Genomic DNA, 25,970 nt, shown 5'->3' with positions numbered 1-25,970 from the left:
TGCACGGCCGTCCATCTTACGCCGCCTCAACTCCATACAACATCGGGGTTTACGTCTTGCGATCGGAGCGTTTTATACTAGTCCCATCGAGAGTCTTCATGCTGAAGCCGGTGAATTGCCACTCACCTACCGGTGCGATATACTGCTTTGTTGGTATGCCTGTCGGCTACTGTCACTGCCTGACCACCCGTCTTATCGTTCCTTTTTTGACGACTCTCTCGACCGTCTATACGGGTTGTATGTCTCTGCCCTGCTACCCCCTGGAGTTCGCTTTCGTTGCCTCCTTCAACACCTTGATTTCTCACTCCCTGCAACCTTTAGAGTGGGCGAGAGCCACACGCCACCTTGGCTCCAGGCTCAGGTTCGCGTTCACCTTGACCTCAGCTCGCTCCCAAAGGTGGTTACCCCCGGTTGGGTATACCACTCCCGTTTTGTCGAACTTCGTTCGAAGTTCATTAGTATGACCTTCATTAATACAGATGGCTCTAAGACCAATGACGGTGTCGGGTGTTCTTTTATTGTCGGGGCACAAAGTTTCAAATACCGGCTCCATGGCCATTGTTCGGTCTTCACAGCTGAGCTCTTTGCCCTCTACCAGGCTGTTCTTTACATCTGCCGCCACCGACATTCTGCTTATGTCATCTGCTCTGATTCCCTGAGCACCATCCAGAGCCTCAGTGATCCGTATCCGTTTCACCCTTTCGTGCACTGGATCCAACGCTCTCTTCAGCAGCTGGTGGACGACAGTTCTCCGGTTAACTTTATGTGGGTTCCTGGCCATGTCAGTATCCCTGGGAACGAAGCTGCAGATGCCGCGGCCAAGGCTGCGGTCCTCCAGCCTCGGACAGCTTCTTGTTGTGTCCCTTCATCAGATTGTAGCAGGGTCATTTGTCGGCGCATTTTATCGCTGTGGCATGGCGATTGGGCTGCACTTAAGCACAACAAGCTTCGGGCCTTGAAACCTCTTCCTGCGGCTTGGATGTCCTCCTCACGCCCTTCTCGGCGGGAGGAGGTCGTTTTGGCCTGGTTACGAATTGGACACTGCCGGTTCAGCCATCGCCATCTGCTGACGGCTGCGCCGGCACCGTTCTGCCTATGTGGGCAATTGCTGACGGTCCGCCACATTTTAATGTCCTGCCCGGATTTTAATACACTGCGTCTTGATCTTGGCCTGCCATGTACTCTGGATGCCATTTTAGCGGATGACCCAGGAGCAGCTGCTCGCGTTCTTCGTTTTATCAGCTTGACGAACCTGTCTAATGACATTTGATTATTTTTTTTTTTTTTTTTTTAATCCTGTGCCTGTCAATCTGTCTTTTATCGTGTTTTCCCTTTTAGTTGCTGTTTTAAACTTGTGCGGTGCGTTCCTAACATAGTCTGGGCGCTAATGACCATTGTAGTTGTGCGCCCTAAAACCACACACAAAAAAAAAAAAAAAAAAAAACTGTCTGTCCAGGTGGTGAATTTTGCTGTCATGCTGTGGCTGTTGTTGTTGTTAATGTTAATCCCTTGGCAGATTGGCTGAGGTGCCAGTGTTGGACACGGTGCTGTTGCTGCTCGGACTGTCTTACTTCTCATATCCAGCTACAATGTGAAGTGGCAGTCACCGCAGTATCCATAATTTATTATGAATGCATCATAGTATAGTACAGAAAATGTCATGTTGGGGGAGGCGGGGTGTAGAGGCATATTTCTTAGAGAAAGTATTCAGAGTGCCTTGAACTGTTGAATTAGGAATACTCATTAGTCACATCAGTGAAAAAGAAAGGCTGTAAATAAAACATAGTCTTTGTTACGTTTCTAAATCCATTGTGCTTAGGTGTCAAGTGACTGTTAATTGTAGTGTGGTACAGACAACAGAGTAGTACCCACTTTTGGAGACACTACTTGCATCTGTACTATATTTAAGACTCATTAATTACTTTACTGATGGACGTCCATGAATGTGTTACATTTACACAGTCTAATAATAATAATAATAATAATAATAATAATAATAATAAGACCTGATGGCTCTTTGGAAACCAACACGAAAAATAACTGCAAAATCTTAGCCCAATATTTCAGTTCCCTCCTCAGCTGCGAACCACCCCAAGAAAAACTTGTCTTCTCTTCTCCAGTATTCACACACCCAGACTCACATGCCCCGGATCTTGAAGAAATTATGGAGATAGTCAAGCAGTTGAAAAATAACAAAGCACCAGGAGAAGATGGGTACATTGTTGAGTTCTGGAAACTAAACGATCCTATACTTATGCAGAAATTACACCGTATAATATCAGACATATGGATAACGGAGCAGATACCAGAGGACTGGAAATGCGCTCTAATTCACCCACTACACAAAAAGGGCGACAAGACAGACATGAACAATTACAGAGGAATTTCCCTGCTCCCAGTCGCTTACAAAATCCTTTCCAAAGCGCTTTTAAACAGGATAGAATCCCAAGCAGATACACTAATTGGTGAATGCCAGGCCGGATTCAGAAAAGGACGGTCATGTGCGGAACAGATCTGGTGCTTAAAGACAATATTACAAATGAGGAAATGCAGAAACACAGTAGTTACATTCATCGACTTCAGGAAAGCATATGATTCAGTGGACCGTGGAACCCTGTTTAAAATCATGGAAGAATTTGGGATCGACCGAAAGACACGAAAAATCACAGAACAGACACGTACAGGAACAACGGCCAAAGTGAAATTCATGGGCGAAGTATCAGAACCCTTCGAAATCAAATCTGGAGTCCGACAGAAAAGATAATCAGGGAATGGGAACCTCACATAAAGGGTATCCAAATTGGTATCAAGAAAGAGAACCAAATTAAAGTCAAGTGCCTTGCTTTTGCTGACGATATTGCAATTATCACCAATAACAGAACAGAAGCGATTGATGCAGTGGAAAAACTACATGAAATTTCACAAAAAACCGGACTACAGATATCTTATGAAAAAACCCAATATATGGAAAGGCAGCTAGAAAATAAATCCCCTTTAATAACAAAATATGGTAAAATTGCACAAGTCTGCCATTTTAAATACCTCGGGGAAACTATACAGTCCTCAGGATTAAACCGAATTGCCAATGAACAAAGAATCACCAAGCTCCAGAAAGCCTACAAGCTAACATGGACGCATTACAACAAGAAGTGCATTTCGACAGACGCAAAATTAAGGCACTATACAACAGTGATTCTTCCAGAAGCAATCTATGCAGCTGAAACAATGGTGATTGATGGTCATTCTAAAATTAAGGAAATAGAAAAGCAGGAAAGAAAAATTCTCAGGAAGATTTACGGTCCAATCAACAAAAATGGCATTTGGATGAAGAGACCACAAAACGAGCTCTATAGAAAGATCAGCATAGTAACAGATGAAATCAGAAAGCGCCGAGCCAAATTTTATACACACATCTACAGGATGGAAGACTCCAGAACAGCAAAGAAATTATTCAATATTATAACAAGGAGTAAATGTGGCACGGAATGGCTGAAAGAAGTCCAGAGGGATCTACAGCAGATCAACATAAAAAATCTCGAAGATCGCACCGAGTGCCGGCATAAAATCACAAGTGCGATGTTTGGGGAAAGAACATCGCGTCAGCCTGGTAAAAAGTGGACAGAGGAATGGAAGAAGGACCATTCTGAGAGGATGAGGAGGTTTTGGGAAGCAAAGAAGAAAAACATCCGAAGATGAAATTATGAATTCAAGTTCAATCGCTCTCCTAAAGGGGAACAATCGTTATAATAATAATAATAATAAGGCCCGGGAAAAGGATAGGCCTCCGGTATGTTCTCCCAGTCGTAAAAGGCGACGAAAAGAACAAACCACTAATAGGGCTAACCCCCCTTTTAGTGTGATTAGTTGGTTCAGGACAGAACTAAAGAAGCCTCGGACAAGCGCCGTCATGGTCGGGGACGACGCTTGAACGCTATACCCGCCCACAATGGTAACGACACTGCTAGCCAACTGGAAAATGATTCAATTCCAAATAGAGGTGTTTTGCAGGATATGCTTCCTGCAACCACCCTAGAAGGAAAACAAAGACAGAGGATGAGATGGTCAGATGAAGTTAATCGACACCTCATGTTCTGTTATTACCAAGCAACAAACCTAGGAACCAACACAACTGGATACAGATCACAACTATACATAACATTTATTACCAGATACCCAGAATTAAAATTTTTAACAGAACAACGACTAGCTGATCAGATCCGTGTAATAATCAAAAATAACAGGATACCCCAGTCAGAATTAGAAAACATCAAACAACAAGTACAACAAATACTGGAACAAAATAATGTGCAATCAGAAGAAGAAGAAAATACAGTAATGGACTCGAACATCCCAGAGCAAACAAACAAAGAACAACACGCACCAATTAAACAGTCAGAGGAAAACGAAATCTTAAGACAGCCACCAGAACAAGCACAAATAGAACACGAAGTGACACACATGTTAGATATAGAAGAAAAATTTCAGCTGACATATATAGAAAACAAAGACACAAATACAGACATTAGACCATTCTTGCATAGACCGCCAAATAACCCACAAGTCGAAACAACAATAAAAACTATCAACACAATCATACACAACAAAATAAATGAAAACACAACTATGGAAGAGTTACAACTACTGGTTTATATAGGAGCACTCACTACACTAAATATACACACTAGGCAGAGATCAGAACCAACCAACACACAGAAGAAACCCACAAAACCAGCATGGCAACACAGGCTACAGATCAGAATAGAAAAACTGAGAAAAGACATCGGACAGCTAACACAATTTGTAAGAAATGAAATGTCAGAAAAAAAACGAAAAAGGTTAGGTAAAATACCACAACAAGAAGTGATAGAGCAATTAAATGAAAAGAAGCAGAAATTACAAGCATTGGCCAAACGACTTAGACGATACAAAAAAGTGAAAATAGAAGGAAACAAAACCAAACATTCAACACAAACCAAAAGAAATTTTACCAAACAATAGATAACACACACATTAAAATAGACAATCCACCAAACATAACAGACATGGAACACTTCTGGAGCAACATATGGTCAAACCTGGTACAACATAACAGGCATGCACGGTGGATACAAGCAGAAACAGATACGTACAAGATGATACCACAAATGCCTGAAGTGATAATTTTGCAACATGAAGTCACCCAAGCAATTAATTCTACTCACAATTGGAAAGCCCCTGGAAAAGATAAAATAGCAAATTTCTGGCTAAAGAAATTCACCTCAACACATTCACATCTAACTAAATTATTTAACGGTTACATTGCAGACCCATACACATTCCCTGATACACTTACACATGGAATAACTTATCTGAAACCTAAATATCAAGCAGACACAGCAAACCCAGCTAAATATCGCCCCATAACATGCCTACCAACAATATACAAAATATTAACTTCAGTCATTACACAGAAATTAATGACACATACAACACAGAACAAAATTATAAATGAAGAACAAAAAGGCTGTTGCAAAGGAGCACGAGGATGTAAAGAGCAACTGATAATAGATGCAGAGGTGACATATCAAGCTAAAACTAAACAAAGGTCGCTACACTATGCATACATTGATTACCAAAAAGCTTTTGATAGTGTACCGCACTCATGGTTACTACAAATATTGGAAATATACAAAGTAGATCCTAAATTGATACAATTCCTAAACATAGTAATGAAAAATTGGAGAACCACACTTAATATCCAAACAAATTCAAACAATATCACATTACAGCCAATTCAGATTAAGCGTGGAATATACCAAGGAGACTCATTAAGTCCTTTCTGGTTCTGCCTTGCTCTGAACCTACTATCCAACATGCTAAATAATACAAATTATGGATACAATATTACTGGAACATACCCACACAAAATCACACATCTGCTATACATGGATGATCTAAAACTACTGGCAGCAACAAATCAACAACTCAACCAATTACTAAAGATAACAGAAGTATTCAGCAATGATATAAATATGGCTTTTGGAACAGACAAATGTAAGAAAAATAGCATAGTCAAGGGAAAACACACTAAACAAGAAGATTACATATTGGATAACCACAGCGACTGCATAGAAGCGATGGAAAAAACAGATGCCTATAAATATCTAGGATACAGACAAAAAATAGGAATAGATAATACAAATATTAAAGAAGAACTAAAAGAAAAATATAGACAAAGACTAACAAAAATACCTATACCAATATTGACCTACTCATTTGGAGTAGTGAAATGGAGTAACACAGACCTAGAAGCACTCAATACACTTACACGATCACAATGGCACAAATATAGAATACATCACATATATTCAGCAACTGAAAGATTCACATTAAGCAGAAAGGAAGGAGGAAGGGGATTTATCAACATAAAAAACCTACATTATGGACAGGTGGACAATTTAAGAAAATTCTTTATAGAACGAGCAGAAACTAACAAAATACACAAAGCAATCACTCATATAAATACATCGGCTACACCACTGCAATTTCATAACCACTTCTACAACTCTTTAGATCACATAACATCAACAGATACGAAGAAAGTAAATTGGAAAAAGGAAACACTACATGGCAAGCACCCGTATCATCTAACACAGCCACACATCGATCAAGACGCATCCAACACATGGCTAAGAAAAGGCAATATATACAGTGAGATGGAAGGATTCATGATTGCAGTACAGGATCAAACAATAAACACCAGATATTACAGCAAGCATATTATTAAAGATCCCAATACCACAACAGATAAATGCAGACTTTGCAAACAACTAATAGAAACAGTAGATCACATCACAAGTGGATGTACAATACTAGCAAATACAGAATACCCCAGAAGACATGACAATGTAGCAAAAATAATACATCAGCAGCTTGCCTTACAACATAAACTTATAAAACAACATGTTCCCACATACAAGTATGCATCACAAAATGTACTGGAGAATGATGAATACAAATTATACTGGAACAGAACCATTATAACAGATAAAACAACACCACATAACAAACCTGACATCATACTCACCAATAAAAAGAAGAAATTAACACAACTAATCGAAATATCCATACCCAATACAACAAATATACAGAAGAAAACAGGAGACAAAATTGAAAAATACATCCAACTGGCTGAGGAAGTCAAGGACATGTGGCATCAGGATAAAGTTGACATTATACCAATTATAATATCAACTACAGGAGTCATACCACACAATATCCACCAGTACATCAATGCAATACAGCCACATCCAAACTTAATGATATCTGCTTGTGTCTGTATATGTGTGGATGGATATGTGTGTGTGTGCGCGAGTGTATACCCGTCCTTTTTCCCCCTAAGGTAAGTCTTTCCGCTCCCGGGATTGGAATGACTCCTTACTCTCTCCCTTAAAACCCACATCCTTTCGTCTTTCCCTCTCCTTCCCTCTTTCCTGATGAGGCAACAGTTTGTTGCGAAAGCTTGAATTTTGTGTGTATGTTTGTGTTTGTTTGTGTGTCTTTCGACCTGCCAGCGCTTTCGTTTGGTAAGTCACATCATCTTTGTTTTTTGATATATTACATCCAAACTTATATATACAACTACAGAAATCTGTAATTATTGACACTTGTTCAATTACCCGAAAGTTCCTAAATGCAATGTAACATATACCGTACAGTTAAAAGGAAGTCGTGCTTGATCAAGCTCCGCGTCACCTTCCATTTTTAACCAGACATAACGTCTGAGACAAGAAAGAAATAATAATAATTTATATATTATGTGCATTTGGATCATATTTATATGTTTGTATCAGACAAAGTCTTGGGATTAATTTTTATGTTTTTAGGCAGCTCTCATTTTTTCTGCATGAATTCTCTTTCTCTCTTCAGGCTGTTTTGTTCCACTTTTGCAGTGTCATTCTCAGATTGTGTTTCCCAGCTGTCAGTTTTTTGTCTGTATTAGTTTATATCCCACAGTCTGATATTATTATTATTATTATTATTATTATTATTATTATTATTATTATTATTATCATTTTATTGAAAAGTTGAAGAATAGAGCTGAAACAAGCAGTTTAATTAGCAATAGTTGTATAGAACACAGAATGCTCTTGTTACATTGGCAGAAGGAATACTTCAGTGTATCCTGTGACTTGAGATGTCAGAGTTTGTACTGTCCGTTCTTACGACAGCAGAGCACAGGTTGTGCAACACCTACCATATTGAAACATTTAATCTCAGCTTTATCAAATAAGGAGCACTTCACCTCCAAGGTCATCAAAGCACCAGCTTTCATTGTACTGCAATGTGAAGGACGTAGTTTTAGTACTTGAATATTTTGGAAACTCCACCCTCACTAGTAACTGCTGTGAACAGCAGTTTTTTGATGACATCGTCCAACACTGAATACTGCAGATTATTTATGTTTTTGGTTTAGAACAGGTTATTATATAATAAAATATATAATTATATATAACTAAATATTTTGTATTATTATAATAGGATATAATATATAATTATTTAATTCAATATACCTTTACAGGAATGTTACAAAAAGATACGGCCAAACAATCCTCACACACAAAGAAAGAAAATATGTTATGTGGACATTTGTCTGGAAACGCTTACTTTCCATGTTAAATGGACTTGAGAGCACTTTCATGGAACACTTAGAGTAAGGAGAAAGGTTATCTGTACTGATGAGTATGGTACATTTTGGTATTTGCGGATCACAGAGTATGAACATATTTAAAATAACATGATGCAGTTCAAACCACTTTGTAAAAGGGTACTCTTCCAGCAGATGGTGGAGGTGTTCTTGTGTAGGGATTGCTTACACAGGATGAAACAAATTCCCAGATATGTCTGCCATCATCTTTCACCAGTGAAAAATAAAGAAACTTACTGTTTCATCATTTGCATCTATTTGTTTGCCTGTAGCATCCAGCTTATGTGCCCCGCCTCACTCCAGTTACCTGTTATCAGTCCTAATGAGTACATTTGGGACGTAATTGAATGATTTGTGTGTGACTAGGGTACAGCTCTGAATAATTTGCACATGCGATTCATGGTTGAGTGGTTATGAATCAGGATGGCTTCTCAGTGTGTTTGGTGTTTTATAGAGGCCATTCCATGATGCAGAGTGTTAAAAAAAAAAAACAACTTGGCACCTACTTGTGCAAACAGCATAGTAGGGAGGGGGTGAGGTAATGGTTCGGGTTGCATTACTAGTTGCCAGTAGACAGTGCAGTAGGGAAGGTGCAGCTGAGGTGCAAGCTGAAGCTTGATCACAAGCAAAACTTGTAAGCTGAACTAGAGAGTCTCCAAATGATCATATTGTCAGTACGACCAATAGTCCAACATGTCAACCATTCATTATTAAAACCACTGCTCTTTTTTCCTTTCTCTTGTCGTTATGCTAAAATTAGCTTCTTTCATCAAAACACAGCAGGATTCACGCAGTTTCAAGTAATGCAATTGCAATGGTGACAGAATCCTGAAAGTCTGTTGTTATGTAAGATGCCTTAAAAAAGAAACAAGCCAAAGCCTGTAAAATGAAAACTGTCAAAAGCATCATAATGTCATTGCTTTCAGAAGAATGGTTGCTTCCTATAAAGTGCTGTGGTCCCACACTTGCTGCTGGAGGGACATTTGTGTACACCCACACGACAACAGAGCAAGCACACACACATGTCGACTGTCTGCTGCACTCAGTCATGCTGGAAACAGTGAAATGGAGGCTTGAAAAGAAAAGAAAAGAAAAGAAAAGAAAAGATGTGTAGTACATTTTCTGACAGTGGAAGGAATGTGGGGAATGGAAATTCATTCAAGAATGAATGGAGAGTGCTGCACATCTGTTGCAAAATTAAAATATTGCACAAGCAATTCTGGGAAGGATGGATGTTTTTGGCCATTGATGCATGGTCTGGAATGACACATCACATTACCAACACCATTGTCTGGCAGGTGGATGCCCTCATTAATCAAGACCAGAAGTTAGGGTAGCAGCCATCGCTGCAGGGATAGGATGGGGCATTGAAATGCAACAGGTGTGCAGTGCTCTCCGTACACTTGTGCCATTCTTCAATGAATTTCCATTCCCCACATTCCTTCCGCTGCCAGGAAATGCACTACACTCCTTTGCTCTTCTTTTGAAGCCTCCATTTCGCTGTTTGCAGCAGACTGAGTGCAGTAGGTGGTCAAAGTGTGTGTGCGCTTGCTCTGTCATCATGTGGGTGTGCATCTGTGTTCCTCTAGTGACAAGTTTTGGATGTAAGTGCTCTTGTAGGGTCCTCTCCTTCTGCAGGCAACGTCATTATGATCCTTTCAGCAGTTTTCATGTTATAGCCTCTAGTTAGTTTCTTTTTGAATGCATCACATACAAGAAAAAACTGAGGACAAGTCAAGTTAATAGCTTATCAAAAATTAGGTTGTTGCAAACCCTTACTAATTCTCATTTCACCAGCTATCATTGGCCCTTAAAATAATTAAATTTTTTAAATAAAAAACCTGTAGTTTTTCACATATCATGGCAGATAAGAAAGTGTCTCATGTCAACTACGTGACAAAATACTCTCTGCTTTGCATGGTGTCATGCGCCCAAAACTTGTTTTGATATCTTGAACCGTTTACGAGATATGAGGGGTGTTATGAATATTTCATTCTCACTGTAGTGTCTGCATGCACTATTGGAAGTGAATGCACTATATACAATCCATTTTCTTGAGATTGGAGGCAGATATGGATCTCATCTCAATTTAATATGTTAGACTGGTGTGTGGAGCATAGAAACACATAACACTTTTCATGCTATCTTTTGAGCTCTTGCTCTTTTTCTAGCAAATGTACAAACATTCACTCACACAACCACTACGTGTTTCTTTACTCCATACATCAGGCCGCTATAGGTACGTGGTTTTACATGCTGTTCCATCCTGGAATTTCCATTATTGCATTTAAGTATGTTAGCTACTGCCAGTGTATAGCATTGTATGACCTAACTTACACGTAATGCATACTCAAAAGGAACCCTATTTTCATTGCAAAGTTTTCAAATTTCATGCAGTAGCTACTGTAAACAAATTGGTAGGCAGTTCATCATAAAACTGATGAATGAGGCAATGAGATTTTTTTTTTTTTTTTTTTTTCCTCCAACCAAGTTGTGTCCCTAAATAGTTCGAGAAAGACTGTTGAACAGTAACTTCTCCAGTGGTTATTTTGCAATTGTGTACTCACAAAATAAAGAGTTTCTTGACTATTTATGTGCAATACGTTGCATTTGCTTGTGTTAAGGGTGAATTACCAGTCCCTGCATAAGGCGTCAATCCCCTCCCCAGCATTTCACTACAATTTTATATCATTGCAACTTCCCTGTACACAACATCATCATCCACGCAAAGCCATATTGAACTTCTGACTTTGTCTACTAGGTCATTCAAATATATTATGAAAAGTAATGGTGTTATAACACTTCCTTGAGTTTTGTCCAATCACTTTTACTTCTGAAGACTTCAGTCTGTTGAGAATGACATACTGTGTTCTGTTTGCCAGAAAGGTCATCATTCACAGTGTTGAGAATGGCTGTGATGTGGGGTCTGAGTGGGGTACAGTCAAGTGGGGGGGGGGGGGGGGGGGAGGGGGGGGTGTGCCCCAGGGATCAGTGTGGGGCCACTCCTGTTCCATACAAATGATGTGCTCTCTAGTATTATGGGTAGCTCTAAAATATTTAATATTTCTGTTTGCTGATGACACTAGCTTGGTAGTAAACGATGTTGTGTGCAACATTGGCCAGTTTCAAATAGTGTAGCTCGTGACATAAGTTCATGGCTTGTAGAAAATAAATGCTAAATCACAGTAAGACTCAATTTTTACAGTTTCTAACACACAATTGAACAAAGCCCCACATTTTAATTTCACAGAATGGGCATATGACTAGGGAAACTGAACAGTTCAAATTTGTAGGTGTTCATATATCTAAAAACCAAGATGATGTGACTTACCAAACGAAAGCGCTGGCACGTCGATAGACACACAAACAAACACAAACATACACACAAAATTCAAGCTTTCGCAACAAACTGTTGCCTCATCAGGAATTGCCCAAACTCTTTGCCTCTGTATATGTCTGCTTGTGTCTATATATGTGTGGATGGATATGTGTGTGTGTGCGAGTGTATACCCGTCCTTTTTTCCCCCTAAGGTAAGTCTTTCCGCTCCCGGGATTGGAATGACTCCTTACCCTCTCCCTTAAAACCCACGTCCTTTCGTCTTTCCCTCTCCTTCCCTCTTTCCTGATGGGGCAACAGTTTGTTGCGAAAGCTTCAATTTTGTGTGTATGTTTGTGTTTGTTTGTGTGTCTATCGACGTGCCAGCGCTTTCGTTTGGTAAGTCACATCATCTTGGTTTTTAGATATATTTTTCCCATGTGGAATGTTTCCCTCTATTAATTCATATCATTAATTTGGAGGTGTTCAGATAGATAATAAACTGCCGTGGAAAGCCCACGTTCAGGATATTGTTCAAACACTTAATGCTGCCATTTTTACTATTCGAATGATATCTGAAGTGAGTGATCGTTCAACACAAAAATTAGTCTCCTTTGCTTATTTTCATTTGCTTATGTTGTATGGTATTATATTTTGAGGTAACTCTTCCCTAACTAAATGGATATTTTTGGCTCAGAAATGGTTGGCTCGGCCAATAAGTCCTGCCCGGGATACTGCCCACATTGAGGCTGACCCCTCACCTGTGGTAGAGTGGGAGGTCATCTCGAGGTGTGGCAGGGGGCGAAAGACATTCTGGAGGGCTGAACGGAAGTCCTCTCCAGTTTGTCTGACGAACCGGTTTCAGGCGATGTCTCCGGCTGATACTGATCTTCGGCCGGACATGGATGCTTGTCCTGTTCCAAAGGTTGCCCCTCAGTCTGCAAGATCCGGGCGGTCGCAGAGGATGGGCTTACTGGCAGTTGGGACCTCCAACATCAGGCGCGTAATGGGGTGCCTTAGGGATATGGCAGCAAGAGAGGGAAAGAAAACCAATGTGCACTCCGTGTGCATACTGGGGGCGAGTCATTCCAGATGTGGAAAGGGTCCTTCCGGATGCCATGAAGGGTACAGGGTGCACCCATCTGCAGGTGGTCGCTCATGTCGGCACCAATGATGTGTGTCGCTATGGATCGGAGGAAATACTCTCTGGCTTCCGGCGGCTATCTGATTTGGTGAAGACTGCCAATCTCGCTAGCAGGATGAAAGCAGAGCTCACCATCTGCATCATCGTCGACAGGACTGACTGCGGACCTTTGGTACAGAGCTGAGTGGAGGGTCTGAATCAGAGTCTGAGACGGTTCTGCGACCGTGTGGGCTGCAGATTCCTCGACTTGCACCATAGTGTGGTGGGGTTTCGGGTTCCGCTGGATAGGTCAGGAGTCCACTACACGCAGCAGGCAGCTACACGGGTAGAAGGGGTTGTGTGGCGTGGACTAGGTGTTTTTTTTTTTTTTAGGTTAGATGGCCTCGGGCAAGTACAGAAAGGGCAACAGCCTCAAAGGGTGCGGGGCAAAGTCAGGACATGCGGGGACCAAGCAGCAATCAGTATTGTAATTGTAAACTGTCGAAGCTGCATTGGTAACGTACCTGAACTTCAAGCGGTGATAGAAAGCACAGAAGCTGAAATCGTTGTAGGTAAGGAAAGATGGCTGAAGCCAGAGATAAATTCTGCCGAAATTTTTACAGAGACACAGACGGTGTTTAGAAAGGATGGATTGCATGCAACTGGTGGTGGTGTGTTTGTCGCTGTTAGTAGTAGTTTATCCTGTAGTGAAGTAGAAGTGGATAGTTCCTGTGAATTATTATGGGTGGATGTTACACTCAACATCCGAGCTAGGTTAATAATTGGCCCCTTTTACCGACCTCCCAACTCAGCAGCATTAGTGGCAGAACAGCTGAGAGAAAATCTGGAATACATTTCACATAAATTTTCTCAGCATGTTATAGCCTTAGGTGGAGATTTCCATTTACTAGATATAGACTGGGACACTTGGATGTTTAGGATGGGTGGAAGGGACAGAGCATCGAGTGATATTATACTGAGTGCACTATCTGAAAATTATCTCGAGCAATTAAACAGAGAACCGACTCGTGGAGATAACATCTTGGACCTACTGATAACAAACAGACCCGAACTTTTCAACTCTGTAAGTGCAGAACAGGGAATCAGTGAACATGTCAAAGTTAGCGTAAGGAGGGCTATGCCTGAAGCGTTCAGTGAATTCGAAAGTAAAATTCTATGTACTGACTTGACAGAAAATCCTAGGAAGTTCTGGGTCTTATGTTAAATCAGTAAGTGGCTCGAAACAGCATATCCAGACACTCTGGGATGATGATGGCACTGAAACAGAAGATGACACGCGTTAAACTGAAATAATAAACATCTTTTTCCAAAGCTGTTTCACAGAGGAAGACCGCACTGCAGTTCCTTCTCTAAATCCTTGCACAAACGAAAAAATGACTGACATCGAAATAAGTATCCAAGGAATAGAAAAGCAACTGGAATCACTCAACAGAGGAAAGTCCACTGGACCTGACGGGATACCAATTCGATTCTACACAGAGTATGTGAAAGAACTTGCCCCCCTTCTAACAGCCGTGTACCGCAAGTCTCTAGAGGAACGGAAGGTTCCAAATGATTGGAAAACAGCACAGGTAGTCCCAGTCTTCAAGAAGGGTCGTCGAGCAGATGCGCAAAACTATAGACCTATATCTCTGACATCGATCTGTTGTAGAATTTTAGAACATGTTTTTTGCTCGTGTATCGTGTCATTTCTGGAAACCCAGAATATACTCTGTAGGAATCAACATGGATTCTGGAAACAGCGATTGTGTGAGACCCAACTCGCTTTATTTGTTCATGAGACCCAGAAAATATTAGATGCAGGCTCCCAGGTAGATGCTATTTTCCTTGACTTCCGGAAGGTGTTTGATGCAGTTCCGCACTGTCACCTGATAAACAAAGTAAGAGCCTATGGAATATCAGACCAGCTGTGTGGCTGGATTGCAGAGTCTTTAGCAAACAGAACACAGCATGTTGTTCTCAATGAAGAGACGTCTACAGGCATTTAAGTAACCTCTGGCGTGCCACAGGGGAGTGTTATGGGACCATTGCTTTTCACAATATATATAAATGACCTAGTAGATAGTGTCGGAAGTTCCATACGGCTTTTCGCGGATGATGCTGTAGTATACAGAGAAGTTGCAGCATTAGAAAATTTTAGCGAAATGCAGGAAGAGATGCAGTGGATAGGCACTTGGTGCAGGGAGTGGAAACTGACCCTTAACATAGACAAATGTAATGTATTGCGAATACATAGAAAGAAGGATCCTTTATTGTATTACTATATGATAGCAGAACAAACACTGGTAGCAGTTACTTCTGTAAAATATCTGGGAGTATGCGTGCGGAACGATTTGAAGTGAAATGATCATATAAAATTAATTCTAGGTAAGGCGGGTACCAGTCCTTAAAAAATGTAGTCCGTCAACAAAGGAGGTGGCTTACAAAACACTCGTTTCACCTATACTTGAGTATTGCTCATCGGTGTGGGATCCGTACCAGATCGGTTTGACGGAGGAGATAGAGAAGATCCAAAGAAGAGCGGCGCGTTTCGTCACAGGGTTATTTGGTAAGCATGATAGCATTACAGAGATGTTTAGCAAACTCAAGTGGCAGACTCTGCAAGGGAGACACTCTGGATCGCGGTGTAGCTTACTGTCCAGGCTTCGAGAGGGTGCGTTTCTGGATGAGGTATCGAATATATTGCTTCCCCCTACTTATACCTCCTGAGGAGATCACGAGTGTAAAATTAGAGAGATTCGAGCGCGCATGGAGGCTTTCTGGCAGTCGTTCTTTCCGCGAACCATACGCGACTGGAACAGGAAAGGGAGGTAATGACAGTGGCACGTAAAGTGCCCTCCGCCACACACCGTTGGGTGGCTTGTGGAGTATAAATGTAGATGTACTGTCGTTTCTTGTTAACAATATTATGTTATTCCCATGAACAAGCAGCTTTCACTCAGTTAATACTCAGCAGGAATCTAACCTGCATTTGGATTGGTCTTCCTTAACTCTTTTGCAGAAAGGTGTGCAATATAGTGCTACATCCATTTTCAATAAGGTACCACTCAGATTCAAAAATATTAGCAGTAATCCATGCACTGTCAAATCGAAACTGAAGAGTTTCCTCATGGGTCACTTCTTCTATTCTGTCGGAGTTCCTTGAAAAATTAAGCTTAATCTTGTTGTATTGTTGATTGCGTTTACTTAAACTTATGGCTTGACTTTTTTCGGTTTCATAAACATTTTATTTTTATCTGTTATTATTCACACTGGACTCGCATTCGGGAGGACGACGGTTCAATCCTGTCTCCAGCCATCCTGATTTAGGTTTTCCGTGATTTCCCTAAATCGTTTCAGGCAAATGCCGGGATGGTTCCTTTGAAAGGGCACGGCCGATTTCCTTCTCCATCCTTCCTTTAACCCGAGCTTGCACTCCGTCTCTAATGACCTAGTTGTCGACGGGACGTTAAAAAACACTAACCTAACCTATCGGTTATTACTTTTATGTTGTAATTTTATGTACTGACATGTACCATGACCTTGGAGATTTGCTCCTCAATTTGGTCCTAGGAACTTGACATGTAAAAAAAGACTTTTGAGCCCATGATTTTCTGTATGCTCATATTTTGATCACTAGGCAGCGGTGCAGAACTGTATCGAATGCCCTGTATCTACTGCTGTCTGACTGTCGTGTATGAACAGACAGAGTTGGATTTCACAAAATCATTGTTTTTTGAACCCACATGGACTCCTACAGTGGAGATTTTTGGTCTCCAGAAATACCATAATTCATAAGTATAAAACACGTTCCAAAATTTTACAGCAGTACATCATCACGTATAGAGGCTTGTAGTTTTGTGTGTCTGGTGGACCCTTCTTGAAAACAAGTATGACCTGTGTTTTTTTCTAATCATTACAAACTCTTCGCTCCTCCGGAGACCTGTTAGACCTGTGGTACACTGCTGCTAGAAGAGGGGAAAGTTCTTTCACATAGTTTGTCTAGAACTGTACCAATATCTAGTCATGTCCAATGACCTTTCCTCTGTTGAGCAAGTTCAGTTACTTTTCTATCCCGTGGACTCTTTATTTTGGTGTCTTTCATTTTGTCATTTGTGCAGAGATTTGAAGCAGGTACAACAGTATGATCTTTCTCTGGGAAGCAGCCTTGTAAAATATGTTTAGTATTTGGGCCTTTTCTATGTCATCCTCCATTTCAATGTCATTATCATCACATAGATTCTTAGGTAGAATTTTACTTTTGAATTGGTTGAACACTTTACGCGTGGCTCCTCTTACACTAATTTTGGTTTCGTTTAGTTTTTGTTTGTCTGTGGGGCTTTAGATACATTTGCATTTGCAGTGAAGCTCTCTTTGCTTTTGTAGTAACTTTTTAACATGGCTGTTGAACCACGGTGGGTCTCATCCATCCCTCACAACTTTGCTGGACACTTACCTGTTTAAGGTCTGGACACTTACCTGTTTAAGGTGTACTGAACTTTTTTCATTAAAAACCCAACATTTATTGCTTCAGATGAAATGTTTGTACCACTCAGTTAATCTTAAATGTTTCTTTTCGCTCTTGCTTAGGGGAAAGATATTCCTACTTTTCTTTGTATTCTTAGTAAAGCCATATTCAGATATGCTGGAATGGCTTTTTGATCTCAGAGTCCTTGTCCTACAGCACACTGAAATAAACTGGCTGTAGTGGTCTGTGTGCTCATTTAAATCAGACCACAAGTAGTGTTTGCACCTGCACGAATGTAGTGGTGGCCGAAGGCGGGACTCGCTTCTAGATAGCAATGGCTCACCCTCTGTCAGACATATCGGAGTCAGACTGTCTGGCGAGGCTTCCTGGCATGCTGTGGCTGGTGATGTTGTTGTTGTTAATCTCTTTGGTGGATTGGCTGAGGTAGAGGTAGGAAGATGGTGCTGCAGCTGCTCGGACTGTCTTGATTCTCATATCTGGCTACAACGTGAAGTGGCAGTCACTGCAGGAAGGAATACGGTGTCACAATAATGTTGACTGGTAAGTGTCCCGTGTTCAAAGATTTGGAGGTCAGTATGCCCATGCAACATTATGCCTCCCCACACCATAAAGCCTGGACCACCAAAATGATGATGTTCAACGATGTTCCTGGGTGCATTGTCCTGATGCTCTTGGTATGATCACAAATAGTGCTGCTGATGTGCGGTTGCCTGTAGAACACAACATGCTGTCCATTGGCTGAAGAAATCACCCCCCATGCAGTAGCTGTGCCTTGGCGGGCTGAGAGATTGTGTGCCTTGTAGTCCTGTTAAATGTGATTGCAACTTCACCTGCTGTTTGATGTGAGGCCTATCTTGCGTGGTGCACAATGTAGCAATCATTTGCTGCTGATAGCTTACTGTGGTCGGCACCTCCTCCCCCTAGGCAGCAGTGCCTGTGGTCCAGAACACTTTCCCTGCACGTGAAACAATTGCTGTGAGCAATACCTCATCACACTTCATCCTTCTTCCAGTTTCTGTATGATTCTTTCCCAAGTGAAGTTATTCAAATGTTATCTCCAGGCCATGTTGTAATGAAGAAAACCACCACAATGCAGTGTAACTGCTCACTGATTGAATACACTGTCTTTTCTTGTTGTTTCAACTGTCTTTTGTTACGGGGTCAGCCCCATTTGGTGCTACAGTCACACTGACCTCATGCCATGTGATGTCCAACTTTCTGTGCACAACTGGGAGACTTCTGACATGTTGCCACACTTCTTCATTGTCCTGAATAGTTAACGTATCATAAAACATATTGTTACTTTACCTAGTTTGTCCAAAAGTTTTGGAGAGAAATGTAATAATAGAAGTGTGTTTACAGTTAACATTGTTACTTCATAGGCAAGTAAAAGGAATCTTCAAACTAGATGAGTAAAATTAGCACAATTAATGACATATTCCCAGTTTTTTGTTTAATCTAACATGTAAGCTTTGTGAATACCTTTGGAACAGAGTACATAACTCCACCCTGAACCATTGACAAGATGGAAACTTGTTGGTGAGTGCTTTTTTTGTGTCTTGTATTGTGATTGAAAAAATCGCAGTTCAGCTGACACAGTGTTTTATGGTTTTATCATCAGAAGCATGTACAATTAAAGAGTAAATGTACTGGGAAGTGAGTGGAAAAATTACAAGACTCTTTAAGAGTTCTCTGCAAGAAATTTGGTAATTTTGCTTGCACAACAGGGGGGTCACTATCAATCTTGCCCCTCCTTTCTTTCAAATTCCCCAACTAATCTGTCACTTTTGAACAAATATAAAAGGTCTGAAAATCTGAAAGTTTTTTCTAATTTTAGGTGTTTCTACCAACAGTACTTGAAATTACACCTCCAAAAGCTAAGAGCTGGCCAGTATTTGTTTCTGTGTAATTGAACAGTTATGTCAGTCGGATTTTGATACTTAGCTGAATACTGCTGTGGTCGGGTTGGTTGGTGTTGGCTGGTCAGGATGTTAGACTCATTTCCAGGTGGTTCTGAGTTCAATTCCCTATTTGACTGCCATACCTATTTAGGTTTTCTATGATTTAATGAAATCAAAAAGTCAAATGCAAGCAATGCTCTTTCACAGTTGCTTCCTTCCTTCATTTAGGTCTATAGTGCTCTGTGGATATTAATGTTGACAGAAAGTAATTGTATTTTTTTTCCAGATATTTCTGTTATCAAAGAGAAATACTGTGCTAACAGTTCTTTTCGATCTAGAGCATTATACAGGGTGAGTCAAAAAGGACTTTACAACTTTGGAATGGTATAGAATTTTTTTGAGATAATTTTCAGAATTGGTAGATGTGTCATTTTGTAGCAAGCAACATCAAGTGTAATTCATGTAGTGCACCAGCACCGCATTCTGCCACCAGAAGCACCAGGATACGGCACAGTTAAAATGGCTACTTTTACTTGTGCAGAGCATGCTCACTGTGTTTTGACAGCACTGGATTTCTTTCTCTGTGGTTAAATTAAAGACCATGTGTATGTTTCTTCCCTACCAGACAGTTTAACCGACCTGAGAAATCAAATCTAAGCTGCTGTTGCACAAATAGTGCCCAGTTTGCTGCAAAAAATGTGGGAAGAAATTGATTACTGGTGGTATGTTTGGAGCATCACAAGTGGTAGTCACATTGAACCAACATGACACTTGACACTTTTTGTGAAACTTGAGGTAGTTTGCTACAAAATGACTCATCTACCGATTCTGTAAGTTATCTCAATAAATCTCTATATCATTCCAAAGTTGTATATTCGATTATGACACACTCTGCATTAGCAGTGAAAATGCTTAATCCTTTTGCCTGACGTTGCTCTTCTTGATGAGCATTTTCAAGAACCACATCGATATTCTTTATTGTTTACACTCTATTGATTGTTCTTTATTGTTTACACTCTATTGATTGCAGCTTCCCAATTTACAATGTGGAAATTTCAACATATTTTAATTTTTTTATTTTACAGGAGTAGAAGTCATGCAGCAGCTCGTCAGCAATTACTAACACTCAAGAAAGATGATGCAGCTGTGAGTAATATTCGCCGACAAGCACCACAACGAAGTGCCCAGAAATTTCCTGCAGAAGATGTAACTGACAAAACAAGACCATATGGGTGTCCTGATTGTGGAAAGGCATTTGTGTCTTCATCAAAATTAACCATACATAGAAGAATACATACTGGTGAAAAGCCATATGCATGCATAGAATGTGGTAAAACATTTGTGTCTTCCTCGCAGCTGAGCGTTCACTTCAAAACTCACACTGGTGAGAAACCATATAAATGCATAGAGTGTGGCAAGCGTTTTATTTCATCATCCCAGTTAACAGTTCACATTCGTTCACATACTGGTGAGAAACCATTTCCTTGTAAGTTGTGTGGTAAAGCATTTGTTTCATCATCCCACTTGACTGTCCATATGCGGATCCATACCGGTGAAGAACCATTTTCTTGTGCACACTGTGGCCAGAAGTTTGCACGTTCCACAAGCTTGGTAGTACATTTACGAAAGCACACGGGCGAAAAACCTTTTTCTTGTCATGAATGTGGGAAAACATTTGTTACATCATCTCATCTCACAGTCCACAGGAGAGTCCACACTGGAGAGAGACCATTCTCGTGCGAACAATGTGGAAAGGCATTCTCTCAGTCGTCTCAACTAAAATCTCATTATAGAAAACATTCAGGTGAGAAACCTTTCAGCTGCAGCATTTGTGGGAAACTATTTGCCCATTCATCACATCTAACATCTCACATTAGAGTGCATTCAGGGGAAAGGCTTTTGTATTGCCCTGTCTGCCAAATGAAATTCACATCACAGTCTCACCTGGCACGTCATCTTCCTTCTCATTCCAGAGATAGGCCATTTAAATGTGAAGTATGTGGCAAGGGTTTCAAGCATAAGTCTAATATGGCAAGGCATGTTATGAACCACTCAGTCCACACTGATTCTTTATGGCAAGGTTTGTTGCCAGTTACAGAGACAACCCAGGACATTCAAAGTGACTGCGCACATGTCAGTGAATGTTCAGTGGACAGCTGAGTGCCACGCATGCAAAACAGTGTATCAAACACACAGTAATTTGTGCAGAACTGATATATTCCAGCATCACAGTTAGAAAGTATCTGTCAGTAATCATTTGCTGTCAGTGACATCATAAATAGCTTAGTGAAACTCTGAAAAATAAAACTCAGTAACGAAGGTTTTATTTGTCTCCAGAGCATAATGAGCATTGTTTTCAGGTTTTATTATTTGTAAGTACCTGTGCCTTTGTGTATCTGTTTGTAATGTGTTCTGAATGATTTGTTACTCAAGAGTTGAACTTTGTGCACAATGTAAAAAGTATAAAAATGAATCCTTGATTAATTCCATTTGAGAAGTGAAAAGAAGACTGTTAAAAATAGATGCAATAATATGCTATGGTATTTAACTTGAGATAGGTTTTGTGTTATAAATGTCAAAGAGCATATGTTTTTATACAGTGTGACATATCATTTGACTTTATAAACTGTAAGCAGTCATGACTATCCTTCTACTGACTGATGTATTACATTTTCTGTATCTAGTTTTATGTGGCTGCTGCAGATGTGGTAGGTGTTGGTGGGAGAGGTAGTAAGTCTCAAGTGTATTGAGCTTCCTATAGGCATTTATATTGAAATACATAATAATTTGAGAGGGAAACTTGTAATAATGATTTAGAGGAGTAAGAACTATTTCAACGAGCTAGGTGAAATTCTTATGAACTATTTGTGTGAAAAATTTTGTTGTTTTGGAATAATGCTATATTGTTATTATCATTGAAGTTTTCTGTCACAAAAAAATATGCAATTTTGATGCGGAGCTGATAGGAACAAAATACCAGTTATCTTCACAATCACATACATTATTAATGTTTTGTATGAGGAATTTTCCAAATTAGGCCACAAAGACCGTTTCTTACAAACTATAAAATTCAAGTGGTGAAATCTGACAAGATTCATAGAGAGAATATCTCTCTCTTATATAGTAGTAAAATTAAATATATGTTATGAATGGTGGCCCTTTTGAGGAACTGTTTGGTAGGATGTAATAGCACACAGAAGGTAGGTGTTGGGGAGGGGGAATAATGGAAAAGGAGTGTGTTACTTTTAACACAGACATAGCATATAACAGTCAATAGCCATATAAAATGTCCTGGGCCTCCTCACCTGATGAAACAGAGAAATTGCAGTGATGGGAAGAAAGAAGAGAGAGGATATACACAAATCAAACAAAACATTAAGAGATAAAACATTAATTTTCTGGAGTATGTTGTTAAAAACTGCCAGGTTGGAATACAAAATAAAAAGTTTGTAAAAAGTAAGATTAGGTTAGGGGAAATAGCAATAATATTGGGAAATGGTGGTTGGCCAGTACTTATTATCTCACAGGAATGCTGATGCTTTTCACTAGAAAATAATAGTGTACAGAGACTGGCATTTCACTCAAAAAGCTCTAATAAGATACAGTTATATAAAAATGAAAAAGAGAACCTATGACTAGTACATGGATGTGTGGCATGGAGAGTGTTTACTAGCTATTGAGCTACCACTCTTTTTAGTTTAAATACCACTTTTACAGACACACCCAAACACGTCCACCTACAGCTATGATGAAATAGTTGCGTGTTGCTGCAACTGCAGGTGAAAGTCTTGGGTGTTGAAAGTGTGAACCAGAGAAGAGCAGTAGTCAAAAGCTGGAGGAAACGAAATCTGTGCTGTTAAATGTCTATATTCCATGCATTAATCAGATACAAATGGATAGCTGCCTTGCTTTATTTTTGTTTGGTGTCTCCATACTGAAATTCTTGTCGTCATAATTTGACGTTTGAATTTGTGCAAGAATTTGAAGGTTTGTAATAATTGATGTCTATCAGGATCCATCAGATGCTTTGTGGAAACATCTTAAATTACAGTCACCACATAGAATAGTAGGAAAAAATGAGGTTGTAATAAAATATTATTATTTTATATATGTAAAAAATCAGTGGGGAAGAAAAACTATTGCAGTAAACAAGTACATACCAAGCTTAAATTGTAATAGCTGGTAAAATGAAGTGGGAATTGTTACTCTGTACACAGACATGTCAAAAATGTGAACATAACTTGGTCAATGTGACTCATGTTTTCCTGATATATATTAGTGATGTACTGCATTACAGATAAAAAGAGAGCAATATAAGTGTTGTGACTTGTGAAGACTTTTTTAGGATATTCACTAGAACTGTCATTTCTCAGACAGTCAAATGTTGTAGCAATCAATTTTCACACTAAAGAGTTATAATAAAATTTTTGTTTTATAATGATGCATGTGAATTGCTGAATACTTAAGACTGTTCCTTCTCCTTTTTGGTGGTTAAATGTGTGGTACTTAAATTAGCAAACTATTTTGTCACTAAGTAGTCACTTCAGAAACCAACAGACCCTCTACTGCTTCATAGCTCTTCTGGTTATTACATATGTGCCCAGCACAGTTCAAGTTATTGCGTGCATCTGATACTGTTTGCTTGACTTCCATTTAGAAGTCCATGATTATCCTCAGATTTTATTGCAACACAGCTTTAAGTAAAAAATGTATGCGGATTACAGTAATGTGCATAGATGAAACATGTAGCAACTTGACACAAATAGTTGAAAATTGTACTCATCTAATAGAAACATGCAATACTTGAAATGAAATATTTACATGGTTTTAGTACCATCATAAGATTGCTGTAGGGCAGTCCCTGGAGAGACTCAGGTAGAGTTATATAAGTAAATGACTATAGAACACCACCTTATAATTTTTAAAATTCATAACCTGTTGTAGTAACAGATCTGTTCATTCTGGTTTCCGTTTAGAGGACAAGTGTGATGTCACTGTGATAAGACACTTTGTTGATATTTGGGAGGATGGTGGTGCAAATCCACACCCCAGCACCCTGATATACGTCTCTTGTTGTTTCCTTAAATCACTTCAGGCAAATACCAAGATGCTTCCTTCAAAAAAGATTTAGTTAGTTACATGTTCCATGGATCATTTTGCATGATAAATAGTAATGATGCAGAATGAGTCATTTTACATTCACACTGTGAATTAATTTGTATGTATGGCTGTATTCTGAATATCTTTATGTTCTTTCTTTTCCTTTTCTCTGCAAATAGAAAAATGATATACAGATGTAATTTAATAATTCCTGCCCACCTAGTTGTACACATTACAATAATAGAGATTCTTCTACAGATTAGGAGGAGTTGTTAAGGAGAGACTTTCTGAGTTTGTTTTCAAATTTTACTTTGCTGTCTGTCAGACATTTTATATCAACAGGTAAGTGATCAAAAATTTGTGTTTCAGCATTGTGCCAACTTTGTATGCTAAAGACAACCTTAATATGGAGTAATGAATATCATTTTCCTTCTGGTACTGTAATTATGTACATCATTGTTCCTTTTGAACTGTAGTGGATGCTTTACATCATCATCCAAAAGATCTCACATATGATATAAGATCTATCATTATAATGTTTACCTGTAACACATGATAACTGTGCATAACATAATAAACAGGCAAAGCAGATTACATACCCATAATCTATAAATAGAGAACAAACACTTACTACACAAAAAAACACACTCGTGACAAACATATGTAGGGCATTAACTGTGGCTTATACACAAAATGTATTGGGGGGGGGGGGATTTAACAGAATTTTTATAAGTATTTTGTAATTTGAAAATAAGTTTAAATTTGTGTAAATTATTGAAAGCAAGTAGAGGTTTCAGTTTACTATCTGAGACAGATATTCATTAACACTGTAGAAGCATCTGTCCATCAAGTATTTTTTTTACTTCATGCTTCGATGCTTCCAGCTCTTTGATTTGGGATGGAAGTGCATTTAAAAGGTTTATTACTAAGTAGCTCACATGATTCTGTCTTTTAGTTTTTGCTACATATGGAAACTGGAAGTTTCTACAATGCCTTGTATTTTGATTATGTTAGTTAGAGTTGGTTTGAAGATTACGTGATTTTTCACTGATCTTTTCCAGCCATTTTAAAATATATATAGATGGTATTGTTAGTATCTTTAGCTATTTAATAAGGTCTACAGTGTGTTGTGGTTTGCTGTAAATCATGATACCAATAGCTCTTTTTTGTGTAAAAAAGAAGCCCGAAAAACTTATGCTGTAGCTTGAAACTGACTGGAAACAACTAAAGTACACAGCTGTAGCACATACCTTCGATACATACCTTCGATATTATTCACAAGACAAAAAATGTTGATCTGAGTTTCTGCAAGATACACAACATCTTCATTCCAATTTAAATGTTCGTCAGTCCAC

General features: G+C 39.4%; 1 protein-coding gene across 5 annotated transcripts in view; it reads left to right on the top strand.

The window, feature by feature from the left end:
- The window catches only part of LOC126412074 (gastrula zinc finger protein XlCGF17.1-like), an 85,304-nt gene extending 61,348 nt beyond the window's left edge, over positions 1–23,956 (top strand). For all 5 annotated transcript variants that reach the window (XM_050081476.1, XM_050081475.1, XM_050081477.1 and 2 more), the window contains one exon: positions 20,601–23,956. In XM_050081476.1, coding sequence (XP_049937433.1) covers positions 20,601–21,675 — 1,075 coding nt within the window. In that variant the 3' untranslated portion in view covers positions 21,676–23,956. The remainder of the gene's footprint in view (positions 1–20,600) is intronic.
- The last annotated feature ends 2,014 nt before the right edge of the window (positions 23,957–25,970 follow it).

Source organism: Schistocerca serialis, chromosome 7 (assembly GCF_023864345.2).
Source record: "Schistocerca serialis cubense isolate TAMUIC-IGC-003099 chromosome 7, iqSchSeri2.2, whole genome shotgun sequence".
Taxonomy (NCBI): domain Eukaryota; kingdom Metazoa; phylum Arthropoda; class Insecta; order Orthoptera; family Acrididae; genus Schistocerca; species Schistocerca serialis.
Note: the sequence above shows the minus strand (reverse complement) of the source record. Positions and strands in the feature narration are given on the sequence as shown.